This window comes from Sus scrofa, chromosome 6, assembly GCF_000003025.6.
Source record: "Sus scrofa isolate TJ Tabasco breed Duroc chromosome 6, Sscrofa11.1, whole genome shotgun sequence".
Classification (NCBI taxonomy): Eukaryota; Metazoa; Chordata; class Mammalia; order Artiodactyla; family Suidae; genus Sus; species Sus scrofa.
The window spans coordinates 49331255-49358420 of NC_010448.4; the positions used below are offsets into that span (position 1 = coordinate 49331255).

At 54.7% G+C, this 27166-nt stretch overlaps 3 protein-coding genes across 4 annotated transcripts; all 3 read right to left on the reverse strand.

The window, feature by feature from the left end:
- Positions 915-17388, reverse strand: TGFB1 (transforming growth factor beta 1). Of its 2 annotated transcripts, none has more exons than XM_021093503.1 (7): positions 16590-17388; positions 12898-13058; positions 11293-11410; positions 8785-8862; positions 8450-8600; positions 3133-3286; positions 915-2212 (listed from the first exon to the last, which is right to left on the reverse strand). In XM_021093503.1, the coding sequence occupies exons 1-7, from the start codon at positions 16942-16944 to the stop codon at positions 2054-2056; spliced, it is 1176 nt and encodes a 391-aa protein (XP_020949162.1). In that variant the 5' UTR covers positions 16945-17388; the 3' UTR covers positions 915-2053.
- LOC110261354 (basic proline-rich protein-like) lies at positions 17016-17969 on the reverse strand. Its single transcript, XM_021097544.1, has 3 exons — positions 17901-17969; positions 17652-17848; positions 17016-17142 (listed from the first exon to the last, which is right to left on the reverse strand). The coding sequence occupies exons 1-3, from the start codon at positions 17967-17969 to the stop codon at positions 17016-17018; spliced, it is 393 nt and encodes a 130-aa protein (XP_020953203.1).
- B9D2 (B9 protein domain 2) lies at positions 18450-27166 on the reverse strand. Its single transcript, XM_003127154.5, has 4 exons — positions 26926-27166; positions 26404-26495; positions 21679-21804; positions 18450-19047 (listed from the first exon to the last, which is right to left on the reverse strand). Exons 2-4 carry the CDS (start codon positions 26489-26491, stop codon positions 18734-18736), a joined length of 528 nt encoding a protein of 175 aa, XP_003127202.2. The 5' UTR covers positions 26492-26495; positions 26926-27166; the 3' UTR covers positions 18450-18733.

Here is a 27166-nt window from a genome sequence, read left to right on the forward strand (position 1 = left end):
CACACAAGAGGCCAGTGACAGTGGCAGCAGGTCCTTAGATAATGAACTCCTCTGGCCCCCACCTTACCCCCAGCGCTCTGTGGCTCCCAGACCTGGGCAGAAGGAATAACCACATTTCCACCGCTGGGCTGGGCTGGGCTGGGCAGGGCCCACACATCCAGCCCTAGTGCCACCCACAGCAAAGGAACCTCAACACTCACGCCATCCTCCCCCAGGGCAATCGCTGGGCAAAGCAGGTCAGGGCCTGGACCTGGGAAGGGCAGGGGAGAGAGAGGGGCAACTGAAACCAGGGAGGAAGAGGGGAAACTGAGAGGCCAGGGAAAGAGGAAGTGGGAGAGACTTCGGCAGCAAGACCCCAGCAAATGGGAAGAAAGGACATGCAGCAGAGGCAAACTCACCCTGGCTCGGGGTGCTGTCCTTTATCTCCTAGACAACTGGTCTCCCTGTGGTCACCCTCAGCCCTGTTCAATCTACTCTCAACCATCAGCCCGAGGGACGCTCTGAGTGACTAAATCAAATCACGTCCCCCTTCTGTTCAGAACCTTGTCATGGCTCCTGCCTCCCTCAGAGTTCAAGTTCTCACAGGTTTCCACAGGCCTGTTGTGGTTTGGAAAGCAAGACCAGTGCAGAAATTATGTGCATAGACCCTCAACTCCCAATCGCCTGGGTTCTAATCCCAGCTCTGCCACTTGCTAGCTGTGTGACCTTGACAAGGAACTTAACCTCTCTGCGTCTCAGTATTCCTGTCTGTGGAGAGGGCAGCAAATGACCTCTATAGCAGGAGTTGGCAGATTTTTTCTATCAAGGGCCAGATAGTAAATATTTTTGATTTTGCATCCAGTTTCTACTCCTCTCTGCCCTTGTAGCACTGCAACAGCCACAGAGAGTACAGAAGGTAAAGGAATGAGCACAGCTGTTCTCCAATAAAACTTTATTTACAGAAACAGGCAGCGGGTCAGAATGTGCCTGCAGGCAATAGTTTAACAACCTCTGCTCTGCTGGGCTGTGGGAAGAATGCCTTGAGCTAGTAGCTCCATACCTAGCCTGCAGAACTGTTATTACTCTCTGGCCTGTGAGTGTTACTTTCTGACTCAGATCCCAACACTTTTCCCCTTGCCCCTCCCTTCCAACCGCACTGGCCTCTTTCCCGCCGGTGTAGCTCACCCCAAATTCATCTTCACTTCCAGGACTTTGCTTTTGTCCTCCTACCATGAACACCCTCCCCCATGCTCCCCTAGGCTGCTTTCTTGGCTTCCTTCAAGGCCCAGGTGCCACCTCCTCCAAGAAGCCCTCCCACCTCCCAAAGCCCTCTCTGACCCACACTGCCTTCCTGTTTTCACACAACTTTGCTATGTCTGTCTCCCCACCAGAAAGCCGAAAGCAGGTTCTTGGTGGGCAGGAATTATTCCCTTAACCACTATGGGCTTCCTTTTCCTTTCTTTTTGTCTTTTTAGGGCCGCACCTGAGACATATGGAAGTTCCCAGGCTAGGGGTTAAATCGGAGCTGCAGCTGCCGGCCTATACCACAGCTCCCGGCACAGCCGGACCTTTAACTTACAGAACAGGGCCAGGGATTGAACCTGTGTCTTCAAGGATACCAGTCGGGTAGGTTACCACTGAGCCACAATGGAAACTCCAGCTTCCGTTTCCTTTTTAAAGTGGGTGTTATCAGAGTCCCTTTTAGCTTTGTTATGGTGGTTAAATGAGTTAATTAATATAAGGCATTCAGGATAAGGTCCAAGATGCTCAGTAAGTAAATCTAAGTAGAGTTCACCAGGAGTACCTGCTCAGGACGCGTTTGCATGAGGAGGAGGAACAAATGAATGGTGGACAGACACAGGCGGAGGCAGGCGGAGGCTGGGAGTGGGGGTCCGGTAACGTCCGAAGGAAGACCCCAGTCAGGTGCCCAACACACGGAGACCCAGTCCTCTCTCCACCTTTAATCGATCCCAAGTGGGCTTGGGGCACGATGTCCTTAAATACAGCCCCGGTGAGGCGGGCGGGGGTGGGGCCGGGCCTGCCGGGTGGGCGGGGCTGTGGGCGGGGCGGGGCCTCAGCTGCACTTGCAGGAACGCACGATCATGTTGGACAGCTGCTCCACCTTGGGCTTGCGGCCCACGTAGTACACGATGGGCAGTGGCTCCAGCGCCTGCGGCACGCAGCACGGCGCCGCCGACGCGCCCGGGTTGTGCTGGTTGTACAGAGCCAGGACCTGCCGGGCAGGTGGACGGGGTCAGGGTCGGGGGTCGTGGGGAGGGTATCCCCACCGCGCCAGCCTCTCCCCATCTCTGCCTGTCTCATCTCATATTCTGTTTCCTTCTCCTCTTTGCCTCTCCCCGTTGTCCACTCTTGGCTTGTATCTCACTGTCTCGCCTTCATCTTCTATTTATTTATTTTGCTTTTCAGGGCCGCACCCACGGCATATGGAAGTTAGGTTCCCAGGCTAGGGGGTCCAATCAGAGCTACAGCTGCCGGCCCACACCACAGCAAAGCCAGGTCCGAGCCGCATCTGCGACCTACACCACAGCTCAAGGCAACGCCAGATCCTTAACCCACTGAGCAAGGCCAGGGATCGAACCGCAACCTCATGGTTCCTAGTCGGATTCATTTACACTGTGCCACGACGGGCACTCTTCTCCTTCCATCTTATTTCTCTCTCCCTCTGTCTCTCCTGCCTTTTTCTCTCTCATTCCGTCTCTGTTTCTCTTTCTCCTTGCATCCTCCCCACCTCCTCCTCCCTCACCCAAGTTATTCATCTGGGGGGCGGGGTGTCTCCCGGTATCTGTCTCCCCTTGCTCAGATCCTGCCTCTGACTTCTCTCTCATTGCTTAAACATCCCCCTTCCAATCTCCCGGTCTCTGTTTTGTTTTATTTGTTTGGTTTTTGGCCGCACCTGCCGCATGCAGAAGTTCTGGGCCAGAGATCAGACCCTCGCCACAGCAAGACCCCAGCCACAGTAATGACAAGGCCGGATCTTTAGCTGCTATGCCACCAGGGAACTCTCATCCCTGTCTGTATTTCTGACTACCATCTCGCCACTTTATCTCTGATTTTACCCCTCTCTCTCCCTCTCCTCCTTCAGGTCCTGCTTCCCCCATCCCCGCCCCACCCCAGCCTGGGCTCCAGACGCACCTTGCTGTACTGAGTGTCTAGGCTCCAGATGTAGGGACAGGGCCCCAGGCAGAAATTGGCATGGTAGCCCTTGGGTTCATGAATCCACTTCCAGCCCAGGTCCTTCCGGAAGTCAATGTAGAGCTGCCGCACGCAGCAGTTCTTCTCCGTGGAGCTGTGAGGGGTAGGTAGAGAGGAATCCAGGTCAGAAGAGGGGAGGAGCTGCCCCACCGCCCCCAGTGTGCATGTGTGTTCACCCTAGTGGCCCCCCAGCACAGCTTCCATCTAGGTCTGCCTCTCGGTCTCCCTTGCACCCCCGGGATAATAACCGCAAGAGCAGTAACAGTAATGGTCGTCACTAACACTGATGGAGCGCCTCCTCCAGTCCCACACTGCGCTGCGGGCATCATCATAAACTATCTCGCACACAAGGCTCAAAACAAGCCTGCATGAAGCCAAATGACCGTCCACAGCAGACGGGTATGTAAATCACGGCACATCCACACACTGGAACATAAAAAAACTCAGTGCAGCTCCCTGGGTACTGGTATGTTCTTTGTGTGCAACAAATGTTTATTAAACTACTACCATGTGCTGGGCTGGGGTCTACCGGGGACCCGGTGCAAATGAAACAGACAGAAATCCCTGGCTTCTGGAGCCACGTACTAGAGACTGTTAAGTCGATCCTCTGCCCTGAACATCGCAAACGCCCAAGTCCTCCCCAAGGACCACAGGGCTCTTCCTGATCTGGCTAATCTCAACTCCCTCTCCACGCCCACCTTCACTCCCCTCCAGCCGCACTAGCATCCTTACTGCTCCTCAGAGTCCCAGTCTAGGGCCTCTGCCCTGCTGTTCCCTCTGCCTGGCTTGCTGTTCCCACAGATACCCACTGGGGTTCTGTTTCTTCACTAATTTATACGTATACTCAAAGATCCTTCACTCGGGGAGCCTTAATTCCTAGACCACTGTCTGGCATGCAGTAGGTGCTCAATAAATACCTGTTAAAGAAATGAATGCCATCTCCTCAGAGTTTTTCCTGGACCATCCTTTCCAAAATACCAGTCCAAATGATTGTTTGGGGGGATTATTTATTTATTTTGCTCTTTTAGGCCGCAACTGCATCATATGGAAGTTCTCAGGCTAGGGATCAAATCGGAGCTGTAGCTACCAACCTACACCAGAGCTCACGGCAATCCCAGATCCTTAACCCACTAAGCAAAGCCAGGGATTAAACCCGCGTCCTCACGATACTAGTTGAATTCAGAACCCGCTGAGCCACAATGGGAACTCCCAAATGATTTTTGTTGTTTGGTTTTTTACTGTGGCTGAGCTGCATGGCTTGCAGGATCTCAGTTCCCTGACCAGGGACTGAACCTGGGTCACGGCAGTGAAAGTGCCAAATTCTAACCACTAGGCCTCCAGGGAACTCCCACCAATCCAAATGATTGTTAATTCCATTCAGTGTAATGACGGCATTTCAGTTACGCAAAAAAATCTGAAAATATCTGCATTTGAAATAGGGCAAATCTTTTTTTTTTTTTTTTTTTTTTTTTTGGCTGCACCTGAGGCATATGGAAGTTCCCAGGCCAGGGACTGAACCCGTGCCACAAGAGTGACCCGAGCCACTGCATGACAATGCCAGATCCTCAACCCACTGAGCCACCAGGGAACTCCTACGAAGTGTTTTGGTTTTATTCCTTTTTTTTCTTTTTTTGTCTTTTTAAGGCCGCACCTGTGGCATATAGAAATTCCCAGGCTAGGGAGTTCCCGTCGTGGCGCAGTGGTTAACGAATCCGACTAGGAACCATGAGGTTGCGGGTTCGGTCCCTGCCCTTGCTCAGTGGGTTAATGATCCGGCGTTGCCGTGAGCTGTGGTGTAGGTTGCAGACGCGGCTCGGATCCCGCGTTGCTGTGGCTCTGGCGTAGGCCGGTGGCTACAGCTCCGATTCAACCCCTAGCCTGGGAACCTCCATATGCCGAGGGAGCAGCCCAAGAAATAGCAACAACAACAAAAGACAAAAAAAAATTTAAAAAAATAAAAAAATAAAAAAATAAAGAAATTCCCAGGCTAGGGGTTCAATCAGAGCTGCAGCTGCCACCTAAACCACAGTCACAGCAATGCCAGATCAGAGCTGCATCTGCAACCCACGACACAGATTGTAGCAATGCCAGATCTTTAATCCACTGAGCAAGGCCTGGGATCGAACCCGCATCCTCACAGAGACAGCATTGGGTTCTTAACCACCTGAACCACAATGAGAACTACCAAAGTGATTATTAAAAACCTAACATTGGAGTTTCCTGGTGCTACACTGGATTGTTAAGGATCCAGCATTGTCGCTGAAGTAGCTGGGGTTGCTGCTGTGGCATGGGTTCAGTCTCTGGCCCAGGAATTTCCACATGCCATGCTGCAGACACAGGAAAGAAAAAAAAAAGCCTCTTCAGAGAGCTAAGGGTCTCTCAAGTATCCTTTCTAGGTTTGGTCCACGTGCAAGTATTTTCCAACTCAAAAATCAACACGGAGAGTTGCCACTGTGGTACAGTGGAAACGAATCTGACTAGTAAGCATGAGGTTGCAGATTCGATCCCTGGCCCACTCAGTGGGTTAAGGATCCGGCATTGCCATGAGCTCTGGTGTAGGTCACAGACTCGGCTCGGATCTGGTGTTGCTGTGGCTGTGGAATAGGCCAGCAGCTGTAGCTCTGATTTGATCCCTAGCCTGGGAACCTCCATATGCCGCAGGTGTGGCGCTAACAAGAAAAAAAAAAAAATCAGTAGAGAAGTTCCCACAGTGGTGCAATGGGATCAGCAGCATCTCTGGAGCACTGGGAAGCAGGTCCGAGCCCTGGTCCAGCACAGCGGGTTAAGGATCTGGCGTAGGCTCAGATCTGATCCCTGGCCTGGGAACTCCGCCATGGGGCAGCCAAAAAAGAAAATTTAAAAATCAACTGAGACTTAACAAATTTCAAGGCCATACAAGGCAGGTGCTATTATTATTCTCATTTGAAAGATGAAGAAACTGAGCCTCTGAGAAGGGGGAATGTTGTCTGCTCCCGTGTAGCCTGTACGTGGTGGAGCTTGGGGCCAGTTCACAGCTAACTCTGCCACCCCAGAGTCTGTGGCCTCACCTGACCAGTGTGACCAGGCCAGCTCAAGCAGAAGGGGAGGAAGTGATACACAGGACCTCCCAGGGAAGGAGCCACAGGGCCCTGAGAAGAAAGTCAGGAAACTGAGATTCCTGTGAGCTCAGCCTGGTCCCTTCCGAGTCTGGTTAGGCCTCAGTTTCCCAGGTGCACAAAGATTTGGGGGATAATAGATCAAATAAGATGTTGTCAAAGACCCAGGAGGCATCAGGAAGTCCATGTGTGGGCTCAGGGGGCCTGAGATCCCCAAACCATATGCACATATGTATGTAGAGGCATATTTTGGGGGAAAAGGTTCCTGGCTTTCAGCTTCTCAAGCGGGTCCTGGACTCACAAGAGGGGAAGAACCACTGTCCAGAATAATCTTTCCTTTCTGGTCCAGCTCTAGGTGGGGCTCTGAGGTCCTGCTATTTCAAGAGAGTGTGATGCTATTATCCAATCCAGCTTTTCTCCATGTGGAGTCCTGGAGCAGCAGCAGCAGAGAACTTTGGGGAAACGCAAAAATTCTAAGGCCCCATCCCAGACCCACTGAATCTGTAACTGGGGGTGGGGATAGGGGGCAGCAGGTCACATGTAAAAAGCCCTCCAGGTGACCTTGAGGCACCGCTAACCAACTGGTTCAGTGTATGCTCGTAGACAGCTGCCTTCTAGGCCCTGTGATACACGAGGTCAGGGCCCTTGACACTCAGCCATCCAGGCCACCAGGACCCAACAGCAAAAGAAAACTGCTTGGGGAGTTCCTATTATGGCTCAGTGGTAATGAACTCAACTAGTATCCATGAGGGTGTGGGTTTGATCCCTGGCCTTGCTCAGTGGGTTGGGGATCCAGCATTGCTGTGGCTGTGGTGCAGGCTGGCAACTGAAGCTCGGATTTGGCCCTTGGCCTGGGAACTTCCATATGCCACGGGTGTGGTCCTAAGGAAAAAAAAAAAAAAAAAAACCAAAAAACCTCAATCCATTCATTCATTCACAGAGTCCTTGGGCTGAGGGTGGGATCTTGTGGTAAAGGAGACTGGGAGCAGAGCTGACTTTCAAGCAAAATTGTATGTAACAAATCACAAAGGCTTCATCAAAATATTAAGCAGGGGAAGGCCAAGGTCAGGTTATCATTCTGAATTGGCAACATTCTAATTCTGAATTTTGACATTCTAGGACTACAACTTTTCAACTTTCTTAGATTGCAGTACACCAGCATTTCAAGATTCTGACGCACCAACAGCTTTCCAACTTTCTAGGATTCTCACATTCTAGCTCTTGAGGATCTTGGCATTCTTGAATTCCAATATTTCAAAATTGCATTCCAACATTCCACAATTCTGAGCCCATCCACTCAAGAGGTCCAAGCTGCCACTTTCTAAGATCCCTGCCTTCCAAGATTCTAACAAGATTCCAGCGCTGAGTCCCAACATTCTAGATTACCAATATTCAGGCCTTCTCCAACTCCAACATTTGTGGATGCTAGTATTTTAACACAGGGTTCCTCTCTTCTGGGCCCAATATTCAAAGACTTCAATCTGCCAACATTGGAAGACTCCAGTCTGTCAGTGGTATAGGAATTCAACATGGCAATCTCCCAATTATGAATTCCCAAGTTCTAGGATCCCAACATTGCTGAAGTCCAACATTCTCAGATTTTAATAATTAAAACCAATTTTTTTTTTTTTTTGGTCTTTTTAGGGCCATACCTACAGCATATGGAGGTTCCCAGGCTAGGGGTTGAATCGGAACTGTAGCCACAGGCCTACACCACAGCCACAGCAACATGGGATCTGAGCCTCCTCTGCAACCTACACCACAGCTCATGGCAATGCTGGATCCTTAACTCGCTGAGCAAGGCCAGGGATCGAACCTGCATCATCATGGATGCTAGTCGGGTTTGTTTCCACTGAGCCACGATGGGAACTCCTAACACCAAATTCTAACATCCTAGAATCCCAACTTTCTAGAACCCCAAGCTCCCAACAGCAGCTGGAATTCAATATGGTGACCTTCCAATACTGAATTCCCACAGTCTCAGTGTTCAACATCCTCTGATGCCACAACCTGGTCTCAACAGTCAAGGACCCCTAGTTTGCACGCGCCAGCATCCTAGGCCTCGGACATCGTCCCCCGAGCCACGTACCCAACCTGCACTGCCTGCTCAGCGGATGCTAAGGAGGGCCCGGAAGGCCTCAGCGGAAGGCTGCAAGGTTCACCTGAAGCAGTAGTTGGTATCCAGGGCTCGGCGGTGCCGGGAGCTGTGCAGGTGCTGGGCCCTCTCCAGCGGGGTGGCCATGAGGAGCAGGAAGGGCCGGTTCATGCCGTGAATGGTGGCCAGGTCACCCCGGCGGCCAGAATTGAACCCTGCTTTGGTTTAGGAGTCAGGGAGCGGATAGGGTTGGGGGAGACATACACACACACACTCAGATGGATGAGTAGGGGGTGGGCAGGGGAAGAACGCGCCCACGCGCGCGCACGTGCGCACGCGCGTGCACACACACGCACAGAGTCACTGCTGGGCACAGGGCTGGGCCAGGGAGGCGGGCCTCACCGTTAATTTCCACGTGGAGTGTGTTATCTTTGCTGTCACAGGAACAGTGGGCACTGAGGCGAAAACCCTCTATAGCCTCTGCGGGAGTGGGAAGAGGGAAGCCAGTGTGAGGGGGCGGCTCCTTCCTCCTGGGGGAGGTGGAAGGAAGTAGCAACTCTCCAGGGTGGGCGGCCAGGGAGCTCCTTCCTGCCCCTTCCCCTGTCTGCCTCCCGCTGCATCCTCTTGCTCCAGTTCTTAGCCTGCAGCCTCCTCCACCTTCAGGTCTCAGCTCAACTGCCTCCTCCTCCAGGAGGCCATCTAGGCCGGAGCCCCTCCCAGGCGGTGACAGCATCGATTTTCTCCACAGCACTCACCCTCTCTGATATTTGTATTTGGCCATTTATTTCCCTCATTGTTCTCTGTGGCAAGCAGGATACATGGGGGCGGAATCCTTGTTTTCTTGTTCCCTGCTCGGCTGGCCCACAGTCGCAACAACAAACATCTACTGAGTGTGCTGGGTGCCAGATCCCGTTCCAGATGCTCTGTGTGCATTCTTTCCTTTGATTTTCACCAGAGCTCCCCACCAGACAGATGAGGAGGCCAAGGCCCACAAAGTGGGGGTAACTCACCCCAGGTGGGAAAAGGCGGGGCTGGGACACAAGCGCCCAGGCTCTTGTTCCAGGGCTGACCAGGGCTCGAACCCACGCCAAAGCAGTAACCAGAGCTACCACAACAGCAGTGACAACACTGGTCCTTAACCGCTGAGCCACAAGAGAACTCCGAGAAAGGTTTCTTGAATGAATGAGTGAATGCGTTCCTAAGCTCCTACTATGTGCCAGACAGTGTTGGGGGCTGTGGATTCAGCAATGACCAAGACCTTTGTCCAGCAGCCCAGGATATTCGTCCCAGTGCCCACCTGCTCTCTCACCGCCATCTTTTCATCTGGTCAAACCATCCCTTTTCCCATGAGTCTCAACACAATCCTCCTCACCCAGGAAGCCCTCCTGGACCCCTCCGGATGGGTCTGGGTGTCCACTCTGGGCTCCCACGGCACTTACAGCCTCCCTCCCCCTGGCCCTGATCACTGGGGCCATCACAGCCAGCCAGGGCTCTGCTAAGACTTCCTAGGTGTCTAGAAGTGGCTGTGGGTCCCATGAGGGCAAGCCTAGAGATGGTGACGGAGTGACCCCCACACCACCAGCACGGGGCCAGGCACAGAGCAGGGACCTGCTGGCACTGACTGAATGAAGGGATGAGTGAAAGGGAGATTAGGAAGGGAGGCCTGAGCACTGTGGACTCAGGCGGCACGGGACAGACACAGTTCTCTTCCAGACAGATCAGGCGTGTCAGGCTCTCCCTGGACTCAAGGCCTCTGCACACCCTCTCCCTCTGCCTCAAACACTCTTGTTTGTTTTTGTTTTATTTTATTTATTTATTTATTTATTTATTTTTGTCTTTTTGCTATTTCTTTCGGCCGGTCCCGCGACATATGGAGGATCCCAGGCTAGGGGTTCAATCGGAGCTGTAGCCACTGGCCTATGCCAGAGCCACAGCAACGCAGGATCCAAGCCGCGTCTGCAACCTACACCACAGCTCACGGCAACGCCGGATCGTTAACCCACTGAGCAAGGGCAGGGACCGAACCCGCAACCTCATGGTTCCTAGTCGGATTCGTTAACCACTGCGCCACGACGGGAACTCCTGTTTTTGTTTTATTCTTTTCAGGGCCACACCTGTGGCATATGGAGGTTCTCAGGCTAGGGATCGAATTGGAGCCGCAGCTGCTAGCCTACATCAGAGCCATAACAATGCAGGATCTGAGCCATGTCTGTGATCTACACCACAGCTCACAGAAACACCAGATCCTTAACCCACTGAGCGAGGCCAGGGATCGAACCCACATCCTCATGGATACTAGATGGGTTTGTCACCACTGAGCCACAATGGGAACTCCTGCCTTGATCACTCTTGTCCCTCCTTCCTCCCCAGGCTGGGTCACTCAAACCCCAGACACCCACTTCAATGTCCCCTCCTCCAGGAAGCCCTCCCTGACCTCCTGGTCTGGCTCAGAGGCCCTCCTCTGAGCTCCCCATCCCAATCCTGTCCAACTCTGGGACATTACTACCTGGTTTTTATTTTTCACTTTTTGGGACCGTACCCACAGCATGCAGAAGTTCCCAGGCCAGGGACTGAACGTGAACCACAGCAGCAACAACACTGAATCCTTAACAGCTAGGCCACCAGGGAGCTTTTTTAGGTTTTTTCCCCAAATCCCCTCACCCTACCACGAGGGCAAGGATGGGGCGGTTTGGGTCACTGCAGTGTCCGCAGCATCACTCAGCACAGGGCAGGTGCTCAGGAAACGGATTAACCATTCATCACTCAGGTTTGAGTGTCTGGGGAAGAGGGCCAGGCCCGGGCTCTTTGGCACCAACATGGGGTGGGGGGTACTAGGCAGGGCAATCCCAGGACAAACAATGGGCTCAAGGCTATTACAAAATAGGGGTGGGGCAGACAAGCGGTCCTCACCTCTGCGGGTCAGCCACTGCCGCACAACTCCGGTGACATCAAAGGACAGCCACTCCGGTGAGTCACTGGGGGCCAGCAGCCGGTTGCTGAGGTAGCGCCAGGAATCATTGCTGTATTTCTGGAGGATGATGAATTTGGGGAGGAAACAGTGGGTAGATGCCGCCACTCACCCCCATGTCCACTGCAGCCCTCCCTCCACCCGCTCCCCAAACCGGCCCTCCAACAGCCCCCTCGAAGACATCCACACAGAGGCCCCCCAGTAACTGCCCAGGCCCAGAGCAGCCCGCAGGGGAGGGAGAGCCCCAGGCTGGGGTCAAGGCACATGGGCAGCTCAGCCTCCACCCTGGACCTCAGGCATGGCCCTGGAAAACCCCTCTCCCGCTTTGGCCTCGGTTTCCCCACTGGTGAAATGCCAGGCCCCTTTCAGCCTGGACAGCCCACGAGGCTATGATTCTCCTTCCAGACATCGTGAGGGTTATTAACTATACAGTTCTGGAAATTTGGCCACCCGAACACCAAAAGTCTATAGGGGTTTCTGGGGGCTTATGTTAGAAGTCATTCCATAACTCCAGCCCTCGGGGAGCACCCCGGAATTACCTGTTCAATCAGCCTGAGAAATTCTATGAGACTAAAGTTCTACAAACCCAGGAGTCTGACGTGTCACCAACCTAGATGTTGCAGATGCCTGCCCTCCCTGTGGAATGACCCCTGGAAGTCGGCAGCACGAAGCCAGGTTCTCTAGACTCCAAGAAGTTAACACTAAAAGTTCCTTGTGAAAAGAGTCTACCACCTGCTATGGAATAGAACATTCTACCTGATAGGGATTCTGGCTCACATGACCTTCAAGAGAATCCAGTCCTTCTGGAGGACCCAATCTTCCTGGAGACTCTAAATCTTCTAGAACAGAGCTATCCAAAGAACTTTCTGTGTTGATGGAAATGTTCTTTATCTGTGGTGTCCAAAATAGCAGCCACTAACCCCATGTGACTATGGGCCACTTGAAATACGGTCAGTGAGACTGAGGAACTGAATTTTTTCTCTCGTTTAATTTTTTTTTTTTTTTGGCTGCACCCGCAGCATATGGAAGCTCCCAGGCTAGGGGTCTAATCAGAGCTGCAGCTGCTGGCCTACCCCACAACCACAGCATCGCCAGATCTGAGCCACGTCTGCGACCTACACCACAGCTCACGGCAATGCTAGATCCTTAACCCACTGAGCGAGGCCAGGGATCAAACCTGCAACCTCATGGATACTAGTCAGGTTTGTTACGGCTGAGCCACAACAGGAACTCCCTCTTTCATTTCATTTGAACAACTTAAATGGCCATACGTGGCTAGTGGCTGCTGTGTGGGACAGAGCATTTTGAGTCTCCAACCTTTCCAGAGATTGCAACTTTCAGGAGTCCTGAGTTCTTCGAGTCCAACTCCTAAGATTCAGGCCTTCTAAATGTTTATCGTCCAAAGGCTATAGGTGTCGGAAAGCACTGTGTCTGTGCCCACCACCCCATCCTTCGGGGTCCATCTGTGTGGATCTCGGTAGCCACCAGCCTTCCAGCCACCACAGCACTGCCCCAGCCCAGGCCACCTTTGGGGCCCAGACCCCCACCTGGTATAGCTCCACGTGCTGCTCCACTTTTAACTTGAGCCTCAGCAGGCGCAGCTCTGCCCGAGAGAGCAATACAGGTTCCGGCACCGCTTCCCGGAGCTCCGACGTGTTGAACAGCATATATAAGCTGTGGGGGGTGCCCTTGAATTTATCATAGATTTCTAGGCAGGAGCGGAGAGGGGGGATGTTAGGGCTTAACAGGCACAGGAGGGTTGGCACACCCCAAGTCTAAGGGCTGACAGAACTGGGTTGGAGCCCCCCCACCAGACGCTTTTTAGCTGTGCGACCTTGGGCACCGGGCTTCTCTCTGGGTTTGTTTCTTCCTCTTTAATCGAGGTCTCATCCACCTTCCCCTCCCACCATGCAGGAAGTGTGCCCTCAGTACGAGGCTGGCACCGGGGTGGGGGCTGCTCTGCTTACTCAGGCCTCCCCAGCACTTACAGCCGCCAATGCAAGTTATGGGTTTTTTTTCTCTCTTTTTCTTTCTTAGGGTCAGAAGTTCCTGGGCTAGGGGTTGAATCAGAGCTGCAGCTGCCGGTCTACGCCACAGCCACAGCAATGCCAGAGGGAGCCGCAGATCGTGGCAATGCCAGATCCTTAATCCACTGAGCAAGGCCAGGGGTCAAACCCGCATCTTCATGGCTACTAGTCAGTTTCTTAAACTGCCAAGCCACTGAACTCCCCAAATGCAAGTTACATTGCATAGGGATTGAGGGCATTTGGATCAGACTGTGTGCCTCTACTGCCTTCTGTGACTTTGAGCAAGTCACATTCCCTCTTGGCGCCTCAGTTTCCTATTCATTTTTTTTTTTTTTTTTTTTGTCTTTTGTTGTTGTTGTTGTTGCTATTTCTTGGGCCGTTCCCGCGGCATATGGAGGTTCCCAGGCTAGGGGTTGAATCGGAGCTGTAGCCACCGGCCTACGCCAGAGCCACAGCAACGCAGGATCCGAGCCGCGTCTGCAACCTACACCACAGCTCACGGCAACGCCGGATCCTTAACCCACTGAGCAAGGGCAGGGACCGAACCTCAACCTCATGGTTCCTAGTCAGATTCGTTAACCACTGTGCCACGACGGGAACTCCAGTTTCCTATTCTTTAGGAAAGATCAACTTGACATCAAGTTCTCTGCTTCTCAACCCAGGCTCTCCTAACTGAAGCACTGTGTACCTTTGGTCTCCTCTCTCTGTGCCAGATTCTCCCCTGTAAGGCAAGGACTGACTGCAGGATGACAGTGTGAAATAAGTGAGATGATGGCAGATAAAGCATGTCGCAAAGAGACTGCATACTGTGGTCACACCAATGTGTGTGTTCAACAACCCCATGACGAAGATACTGTTATTATACCCATTTTATAGGTGAGGAAACTGAGGCACAAAGAGATGAAGCAACTTGCCCCAAGACCACACAGCTAGGAAACTGCAGAATGGAGATTCCAACTCAGGCAGTCTGATTCCAGAGACTCTGTTAACCCCTAGACTATGCTGCCTCCCTGCTAATATGACCTTACTCTTGTTATTGTTATTACTAATAATTGCTTCCTCCCTCAGCTGGATAGAGATGGCAAAGTTCATTCTAGGTAGGAATGGCTTCAAGGGCAGAGGAAAGGGAACAGAGAAAATTAGGAAGAGTGTCTTCTAATCTAGAAAAAGTTGGGGGCTGGGAATGAGGAGGCCAGCCATGAAGGCCTGGTCAACTGGGGAAGTTGCTTTCCGCCTGTGCATGGGGGGTGGGGGACATGCTGGAGACATCTGATGAGAAAGGACAGAGGAAGCCCCTTCTGGGGGCCTCCTTCCCCTACTAGTCCTTGTCTAGCCAGGCCAGTCACCCCCCCCTCACCCGCCAAATAAGCCCTATCTTGGCCCAGGGGTTACTCAGCAGACCCCAAAGGGAGGGTAGAGCACAAGCGGGGAGACAAACAGGGAGGAAGAGAGATAGAAGGGCCAGGAACGGTCAGAGGGGAGAGCTGGAGATTGGGGTATGGAGAAGAAAAAGAGAAAGAAGAGGTGGCGAGGCAGAAACTAGAAGATTCAGACAGTGACAGAGCACGACGGGAGAGATGGAAAGGCAAAGATGGGCGATAGAGACACACAGGAAGAGAGACGTAGAGTTCAGAGACCAGATGGAGGCATAAAGGGATTGAAGGTGTCAGTGCTGAAAAAATCTCTACAACGTAAGTGAGGCGACCAGGACGGAAAAGGTGACACAGAGATGCGAGTAGGTAGAGGCGTCATTTGGCTGAAGTCGCAACTGGGCGCACAAATGGGCCAGAGACCCACAACTACACGGCCAAGGAAGAAAGCGAAGGCGGAGGGGGCGCCCCCAAGCCTCCGGGCCACGCGGGACGCCTGGGTCCCCGCGCGGGTGCTCGAGGGGCCGGCCCAGCGGTAGCCCCGCCCAGAGCTGGGGGTGAAGAGGGCGGGAGGCGCCGCCGGCGCGAGGGCGGGGACCGGACCTGTCTCGTCTCGCCTCGGGCTCCGCGCGCGATCCCCCCCCCACCCCCCGCCACCAGGCACGGGAAGGAAAGGGAGGGGAGGGAGGGCGAGGCGGCCGGACGCTGGGGTTTCCCCAGCCTCCCAGAGAGGAACTAAGAGTTTGGGGTCCTGGCTCTCCGCGTCTAGCTCTACGTAGTCCTCCTGCCCCCTTCCGGAAGCGCAGGCTCCTCCCCCCGCGCGTGGCACCCACGTGGGGCTTCCTCACCCATACCAGTTCGGTTTTCTTACCCCGATCTTGTAGAGTCGCACCCACCCACCTCTCCCCCTATGGCTCGACTGCTCACTCAGCCTTCTGCCTTCCATCCCGGGGACATGGGAGTCGCTCGCTGCTCCCAGCATGGCACGGTCCTTCTCTCCTCTGCCTCCTCCCAGGTCCACCTTTCCCACGCTTGTCTCGCCGCTCTATAAACCCCTTCCCACGACCCAGTATTCTAGGTTTCCTGGGGCCCCGCTTCCTCCGCCGGGCTTCCTTCTCTCAAGTCCGTGTGCGAAATACTCAGGGCGCCTCTCCGCGCATCCCTGGCACTCCAACTGGGGTCTACTTTCCCGCTAGCTTCCTCCACCCTACGACATCGCGCCCCCCTTTTTTCCCCGCATGTATCACCCCTCCCCGCCTCTCTCTCTGAGCCCTCCCCAGATCCTTCGTACTCTCCTCTAGCCCTGTGCAAGTGGGTCCACTCTCCACTTCTTTGGCACCTCCGGGGTTCGTTTCACCTAGTTTTTCTGTCTTTCTTGGATCTTCCTGCCACACGACCCCTAAGCTCTGGGTCCGCTTACCCACTCTTTCTCCTTTCCCAAATTCTGGGGTCCTCGATTTTTCCGAATCAGGCTCCCTCTCTGCAGCCCCTACCCCACGACCCCTCATTTTATTGCACCCTGCAAGGGGAAGTGCTTTTCTACTCCCCCTGCAACTGCTTCGCTTCTCTCCCTCTAATGGACTCCCCCCACGATCCCACATGTTCCTGTCGCTCTCTAAAAGCGGTCCACTTCGCTATCTCCTCTTCAAGACTAGGTATCTGGGACATAGGGAGCTCAGCCCTATCTTCTTTGGGACCCCCCCCCCCGCCAACGCGTTCCCGGCACCCCCGGGTCCTCTTCCTCCGGCCAGTTTCCTCTAGGGTAATTTCCTCCCCGTGACCCCTGCACTCCGGCGCCCCCTGGGGGCTCCCCTCCAGGATCCCCGGCCCTTCTGAGCTCACGGTTGCCGCTTTCCACCATTAGCACGCGGGTGACCTCCTTGGCGTAGTAGTCCGCCTCTGGCTCGGGCTCCGGTTCGACACTTTCCCCGGCTACCCGGTCGCGGGTACTGTTGTAAAGAGCCAGTACGGCCTCAGGCAGCGGGCCGGGCGGCACGTCCCCCTGGCTCGGGGGGCTGGCGAGCCGAAGCTTGGACAGAATCTGGCCGCGAATGGCCTCGATGCGCTTCCGCTTCACCAGCTCCATGTCGATGGTCTTGCAGGTGGACAGTCCGGCGGCCGGCCGGCCAGGCGTCAGCACTAGCAGCCACAGCAGCGGCAGCAGCAGCGGCAAGAGCCGCAGCCCCGAAGGCGGCATGGGGGAGGCGGCGCCCCCCGGCACAGCCGAGAGTGCGAGCCGGCTGGGGTAGGAAGAGGGAGGCCCCGCCCCTACAGGGGCTGAGGGGTCTCCCCAGAAAAGGTAGGAGGATCTGGGGTGGGAGGGAAGTTGAGGCTCTCAGGGAGAACGGAGGAGCAGAGGTGGAAGGGAGGCTCTGATGGGTGGGTTCTCGGTATCCTACGGAAAAAACCGAGATGGGCGAGATCTGGTACCAGAGGTGGGTGGTCTTGAATAGGAAAGCTGAGGCAGGTCTGAGACAGATTCCGTCTCCCGGATCCGAGAAGGGTCCTTGGATGCGCAGGGGCTCAGCAGAGAGGCTGAGAGTGGGGAAGTGTGCAGGGGGGTGCGCCCGAGCTTTGGGGTCAAGTCTTCGCGGGAGTCGGGTTTGCGGCTCCAGACGGCAGGTCCGGAATGGGGGCACCTAGGGAACGCCGCGCAGGGGGCCGGGAGGGAGCAAGCGTCCGAGGCGGTGGTAGGGTGCGGTCTGGGGTCCCCAAGTCCTGCCTCGCGGGGCAGCGCTGCGCGAAGCGGTCCCCGCGCCTCGGGCTCCCAGCGGCAGCGGAAAAGTCTCAAAACTTTTTTTCCTCTTCTCCCAACCAGCTCGTCCCTCCTCCCGCTCCTCCTCCCCCTCCTCCCCGCAGCGGCGGCGGCGGCGGCGGCGGGGGCGGCGGCGGCTCGCCTCAGACCCTGGGGCCTCGGGCTGCTCCTCGGCGGCTTCTTCCTCCTCTTCTGGCTGAGGCTGGCCCCGCAGGCGGCTCCGAGCCGGGGGGTGCCCCGGAGGGGGCGTCCCCCCTGCCCCCGGCCGGGGGCCTAGCTGTCTGGTGGATCCGCGGCGGGAGGAGGGGGGTGGGACGAAGCCGGGCGCGAAGGGCGGCGGCGGCGGCTGCAGGGACCGGCTGGGGCGGCGGGGGGTTTTGAAGCCGCCCCGGCCCCACCCAGGAAGCGCGCGGGGCGGGGGCGGCCCTCAGGGGGAAGGCTTGGGGGGGCCGGGCCGCCGTCCTCATCTCGCGTGGGCGGGCTCCAAGGGGGGTCCCTTAAGCCCTAGCGGGAGGGGGCGGTCACCCGGCTCCGCCCCAACAGGGTGCTGCCTCCTGGCGGCCGAGCGCTACTAAGGCGGGCGGCTGTGATGCGTGCGGCTTTGAGGGTGGCTTGGGGAGCCACTGAGAGAAAGGCGACCTGGTGGGGAGGACTCCATCAGAGGATGGGGACACAGCGTACAGGGAGTCCGAGGAGGACCACCCAGAGTGGAGAGTGGGAAGCTGGGGCAGAGAGGGAGTGGGTCTGCCAGAGATGGGGAGCCAGTGGGGAGAAGGGCACAGGGGAGGGGGACCCCCAAGGAGTAGGGGACATAGGAGCAGTCACCTAGAGTGGGGGGGGTCACCGTTGGGCAGAAGATAGGGGAAGGGGGCCTGAGGAAGGAGGGTGACAGTGGAAGGGTGGGCACAGGACATCTGACAGATGACAGTCAGAAAAGCACCCGCACATGAAAGAACTGCTCTCTTTTATTGAGTCCTTCCATGTGCAAACAGCTTCTTTGCACCCAACCCCTGTGAGCCCATGTGCTTCTGCCCCAACTGTAAGATGGAAAACCAACCTGGGAGGGGCAGCCACTGGGCTTGAGGTGCTACTCAAACAGAAGCTGCACCATGCCTTGGGTAGTGTCTGGTCTGACAGTCTCCAGAGCCCAGGATTCTGACCACTGGGCCATCCTGCCCCTTGCTGGGTGTCCAGAGATATGGCTGGGGGCCAGCCATAGATGCAGGGTCCTTCAGCATTCCACCCCGTAGCGGTCGAAGTGGCGCAGCAGCAGGCCCAGCTCAAGGTGCACGGTGCCACCAGCGGCCGTGTGCAGGCGATAGCGATCAGCCCCACTGTAGATGGCGTCCCCATGCAACAGCTGAGGCCCACCACCCACGAAGGCCCTCGCCAGCTGCTCCCGCCAGCTGCCCAGGGGCCGCCACGTTGGGCAGTCCAGCTGGTGGGTGCCTGGACTGCTGGGCACATGGCAAAAGCCGTAGCCTGCAAGCTGGCAGCGGCCAAAGCTATCCTGGGACCACACCTGGAGATGGAGCCGGGGCCAGCCTGCAGGATAGGAGGAAAGGAGGAAAGGAGGGATGGGTATGGCCCAGCCTCCTGCTCCTGGAGACCCCAGGCCCAGTCTTTCCCCACCAGGTTTCTGCCCCAGCCTCCTCTCTGGACTCCCACCCCTACAGAGCAGCCAGAGGGATCTTTCTGAGTCCATGTTCCCTCCCCACTCAAAACCCTGCCATGATTCCCCAGTGCACTCTGTATAAAGTCCAGCCTCAACGTTCAAGGCCCTTGAGGTCTGGCCTCTGTTGACCTCCCTCTCTGTGGCCTCCTCCTGCAAGTCCCTCTCTCAGGGGAACCCAGTTCCCAGGTGAGTGTCTTGGGCCTTGTCCGAATGCCTCCCTCCTTCCCTCCCCAAGGCCACACCCTGTCCGCTTCTCTGGCCTCAGAGCCTTCTTTCTTGCCCTGGCCAATCCGCCTTTCTGCTGGCAGCTAGAAACCTCTCTCTCCCCAGTTCCATAGGTGTCCTCACTCCAAAGACAGTTCAGCTCCTCAGGCTGGTAGGAAAAGCCCTTGGAGATCCAGCCCCATTTCACCCTCCTCTCTGAGTCCCTCTGGGCGAGGCCCTGTTCTAGAAGCTGGGGACACAGCAGTGAACAGAGCAGACAAAAATTCCTGCCCTTGAGCAGCTGACATCTTACACAACGAACACAGTAAATAAGCAAATTATAGGGTATGTCAGATGGTGATAACTGCTCTGGAGCAAAATAAGCTGAGTAGGGTGGGGGTAGGGCTGCAGTTTTAGAAAGGGGGTGATCAAGAAAAAGTTCACTGAGAAGGTGACATCTGAGTGAATGCTTAAAGGAGGGAAGGGAGAGGGGGCCATATGGACATCCAGGGAAGAGCGCTCCCAGCAGAGGGGAAAGTTAGTGCAAAGGCAGGGAGGTGGGAGCTGCCTGGTGGGGCCGATGTGGCTGGAGCAGAGTGAGAGGGGAGGGGGAGGAGGTGACAGAACCATACGGAGCAAGGCCTTGTGATCCATGGTAAGGCTTTTTTATTTTTCTTGCTTTTTTTTTTTCTTTTTAGGACTGCACCCACAGCATATGGAAGTTTGCAGGCTAGAGGTTGAGTTGGAGCTGCAGCTGCCAGCCTATGCCACAGCCACAGCAATGCAGGATCGGAGCCAAGTCTAAGACCTACCCCACAGCTCACGGCAATGCCGGATCCTTAACCCACTGAGTGAGGCCAGGGATCGAACCTGCATCCTCATGGATACTAGTTGGGTTCTTAACCCTCTGAGAACTTCCCATGGTAAGGCTTTCCCTTTTAACCTGAGGGAGACAGGGACCACGGTGGGTCCTGAGCAGAGGAGGATGGTGACCTGACTTAGGTGTTCACAGGGGGACAGACTATGGGGCTGAGGTGGGAACACAGGTAAAAAGGCTACTGAATAGCCCAGTGACAGGTGAGGATGGACAGATCAGGATGCTGGAAAGAGGGGGCAGTGTGGAAGTGGTGGGATTCAGGATGCGTTTCAAAGGTGGAGCTAATGGGCTTTCCCGATGGACAGAATGGGGCAGGGTAAGAAAAGGTTCTGTGGCAACGCTGGATCCTTGACCCCACTGTGCCGGGTCAGGGATTGAACCTGCATCCTGGCTCTGCAGAGGCCAACCATCCCGTTGTGCCATAGCGGGAACTCCCAGGAGGATCTTTTAAAAGCAAAATCTGACTTGTCAACTGCCTGCACTGCCTCCCCACTGCCTTCAGCTCTGCAGCCTGGCATTCAAAGGGCCTGCATGGCCTGTCAACCGTCCCCTGCAGTCCTCCTGCTCTCCCTCAGTCCTCCAAATGCACTTTCCCCCTCGAGCCTTCCACACATGGCTCTCTGCCCAGGACCCTCTTCCATCCTTCTGTTTTAAGAGCTCCTACTGGCCCTTCAGAGCAAAGCTCAAACATCCTCCCTCCTCCAGGAAGCCCTCCCTGAACTCCCCGGCAGAGGCAGGCACCTCCTCTGGGCTCCCATAGCTCTTCAGGATCCCCGATCCCAGTCCTCCCCACTCTGGGCAGCCCCTGTCTGAGGGCAGCTCTGTCTCCCTCAGGGGCTGATGGGCTGTGTGGGGCCGGGGCTGGGTCGGGGGAGCCGTCTCAATCACTGACATCAGCTGCATCACCTGACACAGGGCAGGCACTAGTAAACGCTATTTATATTGTAGAAATGTGTGGCCTATTTACCTAGGCTATTTCCTGGAACCCGTCCCCCTCTAATGACCCACAGAAATTTTCCCCCAGAAAAGGTTTTCTGATACCCCTCCTCCCCCACTGAGCAGCAAGGGAACCATGCCTGTAGAACAGCCACCAGCCCTCACCTCTCCCCCTCACAACCCCCTCGCAGCTTCCTGCAGATGAAAGACTCTTTTGGTTTGTCTCCATGAAAGCCACCTCTCTCTCCCCAGCTCTCCCCCTGACCTTGCCCCCTCCGCCCCTGCCTCTGCCCAAGTCCTAACACACTCTAGAACCTGCCTGAGGAGGCCTCGGCTCAGTTTCTCCAGGGCCAAGACTGGCCAGGAAAGGGACCCAAAGGGCACAGAGAGCAGGAACAGCACGTGGAGTCCAGTCCTGCTGGCAGCATCAGTGCCACTAACCCACCCCCCTCAGGTTAGCCCGGGGCCCAGGCCAGGAACCCACCTTGAAGGCCTTTGGTGGCGAAGTGCAGGTCGATGGGGTGGGACCAGTAAGCCATGTCCCCTATCTGGGGGGTGTCCACTTGGGTTTGGCCCTCCCGCACACCTGACAGGAGCTTCCATGCCGCCCCTGTAGAAAGAGCCAGGACACGCATGAGCAGGGTAGGGTGGGAGGCAGCCATCCGGAAAGGGATCCCACTGTGGCTGTGGGACCCCATCTCTCCCTGGCACTCTGGGGCAGGGGCTGCAAAGCGAGGACTTTGGAGCCAAACGTCTGGGTTCAAATCCTGGCACTGGAGTTCCCCTTGTGGCTCAGCAGGTTAAGAACCCAACTAATATCCATAAGGATATGGGTTCGATCCCTGGCCTCGATCAGTGGGTTAAGGATCCAGTGTGGCCACAGCTGGGATCCTGCATTGCTGTGGCTGTGCGGCTGTGGTGTAGACCGGCAGCTGCAGCTCCCATTCAACCCCTAGCCCGAGAACTTCCATATGCCGCAGATGTGGCTGTTTAAAAAAAAAAAAAAAAAATCCTGGCGCTACTTCTTCCTGCCTGTGCAGCCTTGAGCAAGTTGCTTTTCTCTGCCTCAGTCTTCCCATCTGTAAGGTGGGTGTATTATGATGCATTCCTTGTAGTTTTACGAGACAATTAAATGAGTTAATACACATGAAGCACTCAGAATAGTGTCTGGGGCATAGTGAGTACTGGATAAGTGATGGATATCTTTTTTTTTTTTTTTTTTTTGTCTTTTTAGGGCTGCAGGTGTGGTTTATGGAAGTTCCTAGGTTAGGGGTTGAATCGGAGCTGCAGCTGCCAGTCTACACCACAGCTCATGGCAACGCCAGATCCTTAACCCACTGAAGGGGTCCAGGGGTTGAACCCGTGACCTGCTTAGTCAAAAGGGAACTCCTGAGTATCATTTTATTACTATCCTCGCCCCGTGTTTAGAGGCCTAGTCCACGGGCTAAGATGGGGCCAAGGGTGTCCTTCACAAGCAGGTGCACAGAGCACATCGTGAAAGGTGCATCATAACAGCAATCCTACCGGGGATGCCAGTAATAGCAAAAACGCACTGGACGCTTACCAAATGCCAGACGCTGTGCTAAGCGCTTTAGTAATGAATTCATTTAATCCACCCTCTGGGACTCTTAATCCCTAACCCCCACACCAGTCCCGCTTACAGAGCCCGCGGGGCCCTGCCTGGCCTGGCCCATGCCCCCCTTCCTGAATTCATCTCCCGTCATTCTCCCCATTCCTCACTCTCTAGCCTCACTGGTCCTGTTTTTGTTCCCGTCCTCAGGGCCTTTGCACTTGCTGTTCCTTCTGCCTAGACAACTGCTCCTGGATGGCCCCATGCCTGGCTTTCTTTAATCCTTCAGGGATCAGCTCAAGTGCTCCTTTCACTGAGAGGTTCTCCCTCACCCTCCTATCCAGAAACTAGCCGGTCCCTCTCACATCATCTCATCTCTTCCTCCCGTCCACCACTATCTGTAATCACTGCACTCAGGTCTTTTTTTTTTTTTTTAAGGGCCACACCCATGGCCTATGGAGGTTCCCAGGCTAGGGGTCAAAACGGAGCCATAGCCGCCGGCCACAGCCACAGCCACAGCAATGCCAGATCTGAGCCGGGTCTCGACCTACACCACAGTTCACAGCAACGCCTGATCCTTAAACCAGTGAGCGAGACCAGGGATCAAACCTGCATCCTCACAGATACTAGTCAGATTTGTTTCCATCGAGTGCACGACAGGAACTCCCTGTGCTCAGGTCTCTATCTGCTTATTTATTTTCTGTCTCCCCTGCTGTGAGCCCTAGGAGAACAGAGATCTTGTAAACTACTGGATCCCTAGCACCTCAAACCCAGATCTTGGTACACAGAAGGAGCTCAATAAATGTTTGTTGGCCAAATAAATGGTCCTAGGAGGTAGGGGCTAATATAATCCTCATTTTACAGGTAAAGAAACACTCTGAGAAGGAAAGGCACTTGGTCATTCATTCCACAAACATTTGCTGAACAGCCACTCTGTTCTCCATGCAGGGGCTACAGGAGGACTGCAGAAAACCAAGGTCCCATCAAGGAACTTGAATCAAGGAGCTGATTCAAATGGAGCTCTGACCAATGGTGGAGACCAAACCCTGTATCCAACTGCCCCTTGGCTCTCTACTGGATTAACTGCCCCTGCCCTACCTCCCCAGCCAGGAGCCTCCTGAAAGTAATAAAAGCCATGTTAGTTACTGCTCCATTCTGGGCCAGGTGAAGAAAGCACCAGGCCTTGAATCAGGATCCTTGCCTACAAGGTTTCCCTATGAAGGACAAAGAGTCCCCCTTTACGGTTGAGGAAACTGAGGCACTGAGAGGCGATGACACTTGCCTGGAGTCACAGATGACACAAGTGAGAGGTAGGGGCCTGGAAACCAAGTCCGATTCCAGAGGCTGTTTTTTGTTGTTGTTGTTTTTCTTTTTTTATTTTATTTATTTATTTATTTTTTTGTCTTTTTGCCTTTTCTAGGGTTGCTCCCACAGCACATGGAGGTTCCCAGCTAGGGGTCTAATAGGAGCGGTAGCCGCTGGCCTACGCCAGAGCCACAGCAACGTGGGATCCAAGCTGAGTCTGCAACCTATACCACAACTCACGGCAACGCCAGATCCTTAACCCACTGAGCAAGGCCAGGGATTGAACCCACAACCTCATGGTTCCTAGTCGGATTCGTTAACCACCGAGCCATGATGGGAACTCCTGTTGTTCTATTTTTAATGGCCATACCTGCAGCACATGGAAGTTCCCAGGCCAGGGACTGAATCCGAGCCTCAGCTGTGACCTACACCATGGCTGTGCCTTGGATTCTTGCATACACTCTGCTAAGATGGGGATGGAAGCAGTGCCTCCGCAGCAACCCTAGCTGCTGCAGTCTGTTCTTTTATTTGTTGTTTTTACTTTTTAGGGCCACACCCACGGCATATGGAGGTTCCCAGACTAGGGTCCAATCGGAGCTACAGCTGCCAGCCTACACCACAGCCACACCAACCTGGGATCCAACCGTGTCTGTGACCTACACCACAACTCACGGCAGCGCTGGATCCTTAACCCACTGGGTGAGGCCAGGGATTGAACCCGCAACCTCATGGTTACTAGTCAGATTCGTTTCTGCTGTGCCACAGGGGGAACTCCTGCAGCCTGATTCTCAACCCGCTACACCACAGCAGGAACTCTCAGAGCCCACTTCTTATCTACTCAGCTGGAAGGACCCCAATTTCCCAGGGAATCTGAACCACCCTGCCCACCAGTGAAATTACAAAGGACCCCAAGCCTGAAAGGATGATGATGGCAGTGGCCACACTCATTTCGTGGGCATTTATTTGTGCTAGGCAACATACCTAGGACTTTACAAACAAGCCCCCATCCAGTTTTCACAAAGGCCAGGCAAACACTTACTGAGCACTTGCAAGAAAGGCCCTCTTCTAAGTGCTGTGGATGTTTATTTAGTTCTCACAACAAGCCCATGAGGTAAACAGTGTTATTATTTCCATTGTACAGAAGGGAAGCCGAGGTCTAGACAAGTGCCCAAGGCCACGTAATTAATAAGCAAGCCCCAGTTTTGAACCCAGGCATTCTGTGCTTTTACTTTTTTATTTTTTGTCTTTTTTTTTTTTTTAGGGCCGCACCCGCAGCATGTGGAGGTTCCCAGGCTAGGAGTTGAATCAGAGCTGATCCCGGCATTCTGTGCTTTTAACCTCAGCACTCTGCTACCTCTTAGATGTTATTAGCTTCATTTTCAGACAAGGAAACTGAAGGTCAGAAAGGTCAAGTCCAAAGGTTCCCAATTAATAGGTAAGGGAGTTTCTACTTGAGCCCAGACTCGGTGGCCTATGGCCCTAACCACCACACCATCCCATCACACTATCTCCGATGAAGGGCATGAAAACTGGGGCCTCCATGGTCCCTCTTGGGCCTGCGCGGATGAACCTGGATGACAGCCACAACGAGGTTCCTACATTCTCAGAGAAAAATGAATACGGTAGGGTGGCCTCTCCTCGCAATTCCGAGATGGAAACTTCTATTTTACATCAAGAATAAATAGGAGTTCCCGTCGTGGCACAGTGGTTAACGAATCCGACTAGGAACCACGAGGTTGCGGGTTCGGTCCCTGCCCTTGCTCAGAGGGTTAAGGATCTGGCGTTGCCGTGAGCTGTGGTGTAGGTTGCAGACGCGGCTCGGATCCCGTGTTGCTGTGGCTCTGGCGTAGGCCGGTGGCTATAGCTCCGACTGGACCCCTAGCCTGGGAACCTCCATATGCCGAGGGAGCGGCCCAAGAAATAGCAAAAAAAGACAAAAAATAAAAAATAAAATTAAAAAATAAAATAAAATAAAATAAAAAGAATAAATAGAGACTGTTAAGGAAAGAATTAAGACGGAGGAGCCACCGAGGATACCGCTAAGACAATGAATAAAGTCCAAACAGTGTCCTTAGGGCTATCAAGTGTTTTGAGGGTTGGGGATGGGTATGTGTCTAGCCCAGTGTCCCCTCTCCTTAGGGGCTGTGAGAGAGCGGGAGCCATGGTCCTCAGAGATGGGATGGGAAGGGATAAGAAAGAAGCCTGAGATTCGCATGAACAGAGGTGGTCAGGGTTTGAGTTCTGAAAGCCGATGCAAGCTGAGGATCAGGGACTGAGGGTGAAGGGTCTAGGCTGAGGGGTTCTGGTGGGGAAATGAGCCATGTCGGGGAATACCTGTGTGGACGCCCCACTTGCAGAAGAGGCTACTTTCCGAGAAACCGGTGGCCCCCATGATCTGCCCAATCACGTGCACCTCAGCCATGGCCCTGAGAGGGGAAAAATATAATCACAGCTTGGTGAGAAAAGTGTACTATTATCTCCACCTAATAGATGGGAAAACTGAGGCCCACTAAGTAAGGAGCAGTACTTGGGATCCCAAGTGAGTTTTGTCAAACTACTGAGGCCGCTTAACCATAATACCAAATGCCTCTCCAGGAAAGTCCTCGAAAAAAGAGAGGTGAAAAATGGACGAGCTGAGGAGCTGGCACCTAACTCTGCCTTCAAAATAACCTCTTCCTCTAGCTCAGTGTAGCGGAAAGTCCGGCCCAAGGGGCCCATGGCTCCGCCCACAAGCACAAAAACCCCGCCTCCGCCCCTCGGATTCCCCCACCCCTCCCCAGGTTCATCAGGCGCATGCGTTTTAAGTGCAAGGCGACCTTAGCCCCGCCTCTGAGCCAGCGCATGCGTTTTTCCTACCTCAGAGCCCCTAACGGTTAAGAGGCGTGAAAGCGCCGGCGAGGATTGGAGTTCGTAGCCTGACCTGTCTCTCTTTCCGCGGGTGCTGACTCCCCAGGCCTGGCTCGCGCCTCCCCCTTCCGTACAGCGAGAGATCTGAGGCACTAATCCCTCTTAGGACTCGCCCGCCTCCGGGTTCCCTGGTTGTTGCTGGGACAACAGCAGCCTCCTCCCCTGGCCTTGCACCCGCCCTGCAGGTCGC

Excerpts from the sequence above, each read along its gene's own strand:
- TGFB1 (XM_021093503.1), bottom strand. The coding sequence starts at position 16,944 with ATGCCGCCTTCGGGGCTGCGGCTCTTGCCGCTGCTGCTGCCGCTGCTG. Across the intron at positions 8,601-8,784 it reads ACTCCACGTGGAAATTAACG|CAGGGTTCAATTCTGGCCGC; the intron begins GTGAGGCCCGCC and ends CCTAAACCAAAG. Across the intron at positions 3,287-8,449 it reads GATACCAACTACTGCTTCAG|CTCCACGGAGAAGAACTGCT; the intron begins GTGAACCTTGCA and ends TACCCCTCACAG.
- LOC110261354 (XM_021097544.1), bottom strand. The coding sequence starts at position 17,969 with ATGAGGACGGCGGCCCGGCCCCCCCAAGCCTTCCCCCTGAGGGCCGCC. Across the intron at positions 17,849-17,900 it reads CCGCCCCGCGCGCTTCCTGG|CCGCCGCCGCCGCCCTTCGC; the intron begins GTGGGGCCGGGG and ends CGGTCCCTGCAG. Across the intron at positions 17,143-17,651 it reads GAGCAGCCCGAGGCCCCAGG|GATACCGAGAACCCACCCAT; the intron begins GTCTGAGGCGAG and ends TTTTTTCCGTAG.
- B9D2 (XM_003127154.5), bottom strand. The coding sequence starts at position 26,491 with ATGGCTGAGGTGCACGTGATTGGGCAGATCATGGGGGCCACCGGTTTC. Across the intron at positions 21,805-26,403 it reads CAAGTGGGGCGTCCACACAG|GGGCGGCATGGAAGCTCCTG; the intron begins GTATTCCCCGAC and ends CTCTTTCTACAG. Across the intron at positions 19,048-21,678 it reads CGCCACCAAAGGCCTTCAAG|GCTGGCCCCGGCTCCATCTC; the intron begins GTGGGTTCCTGG and ends CCTATCCTGCAG.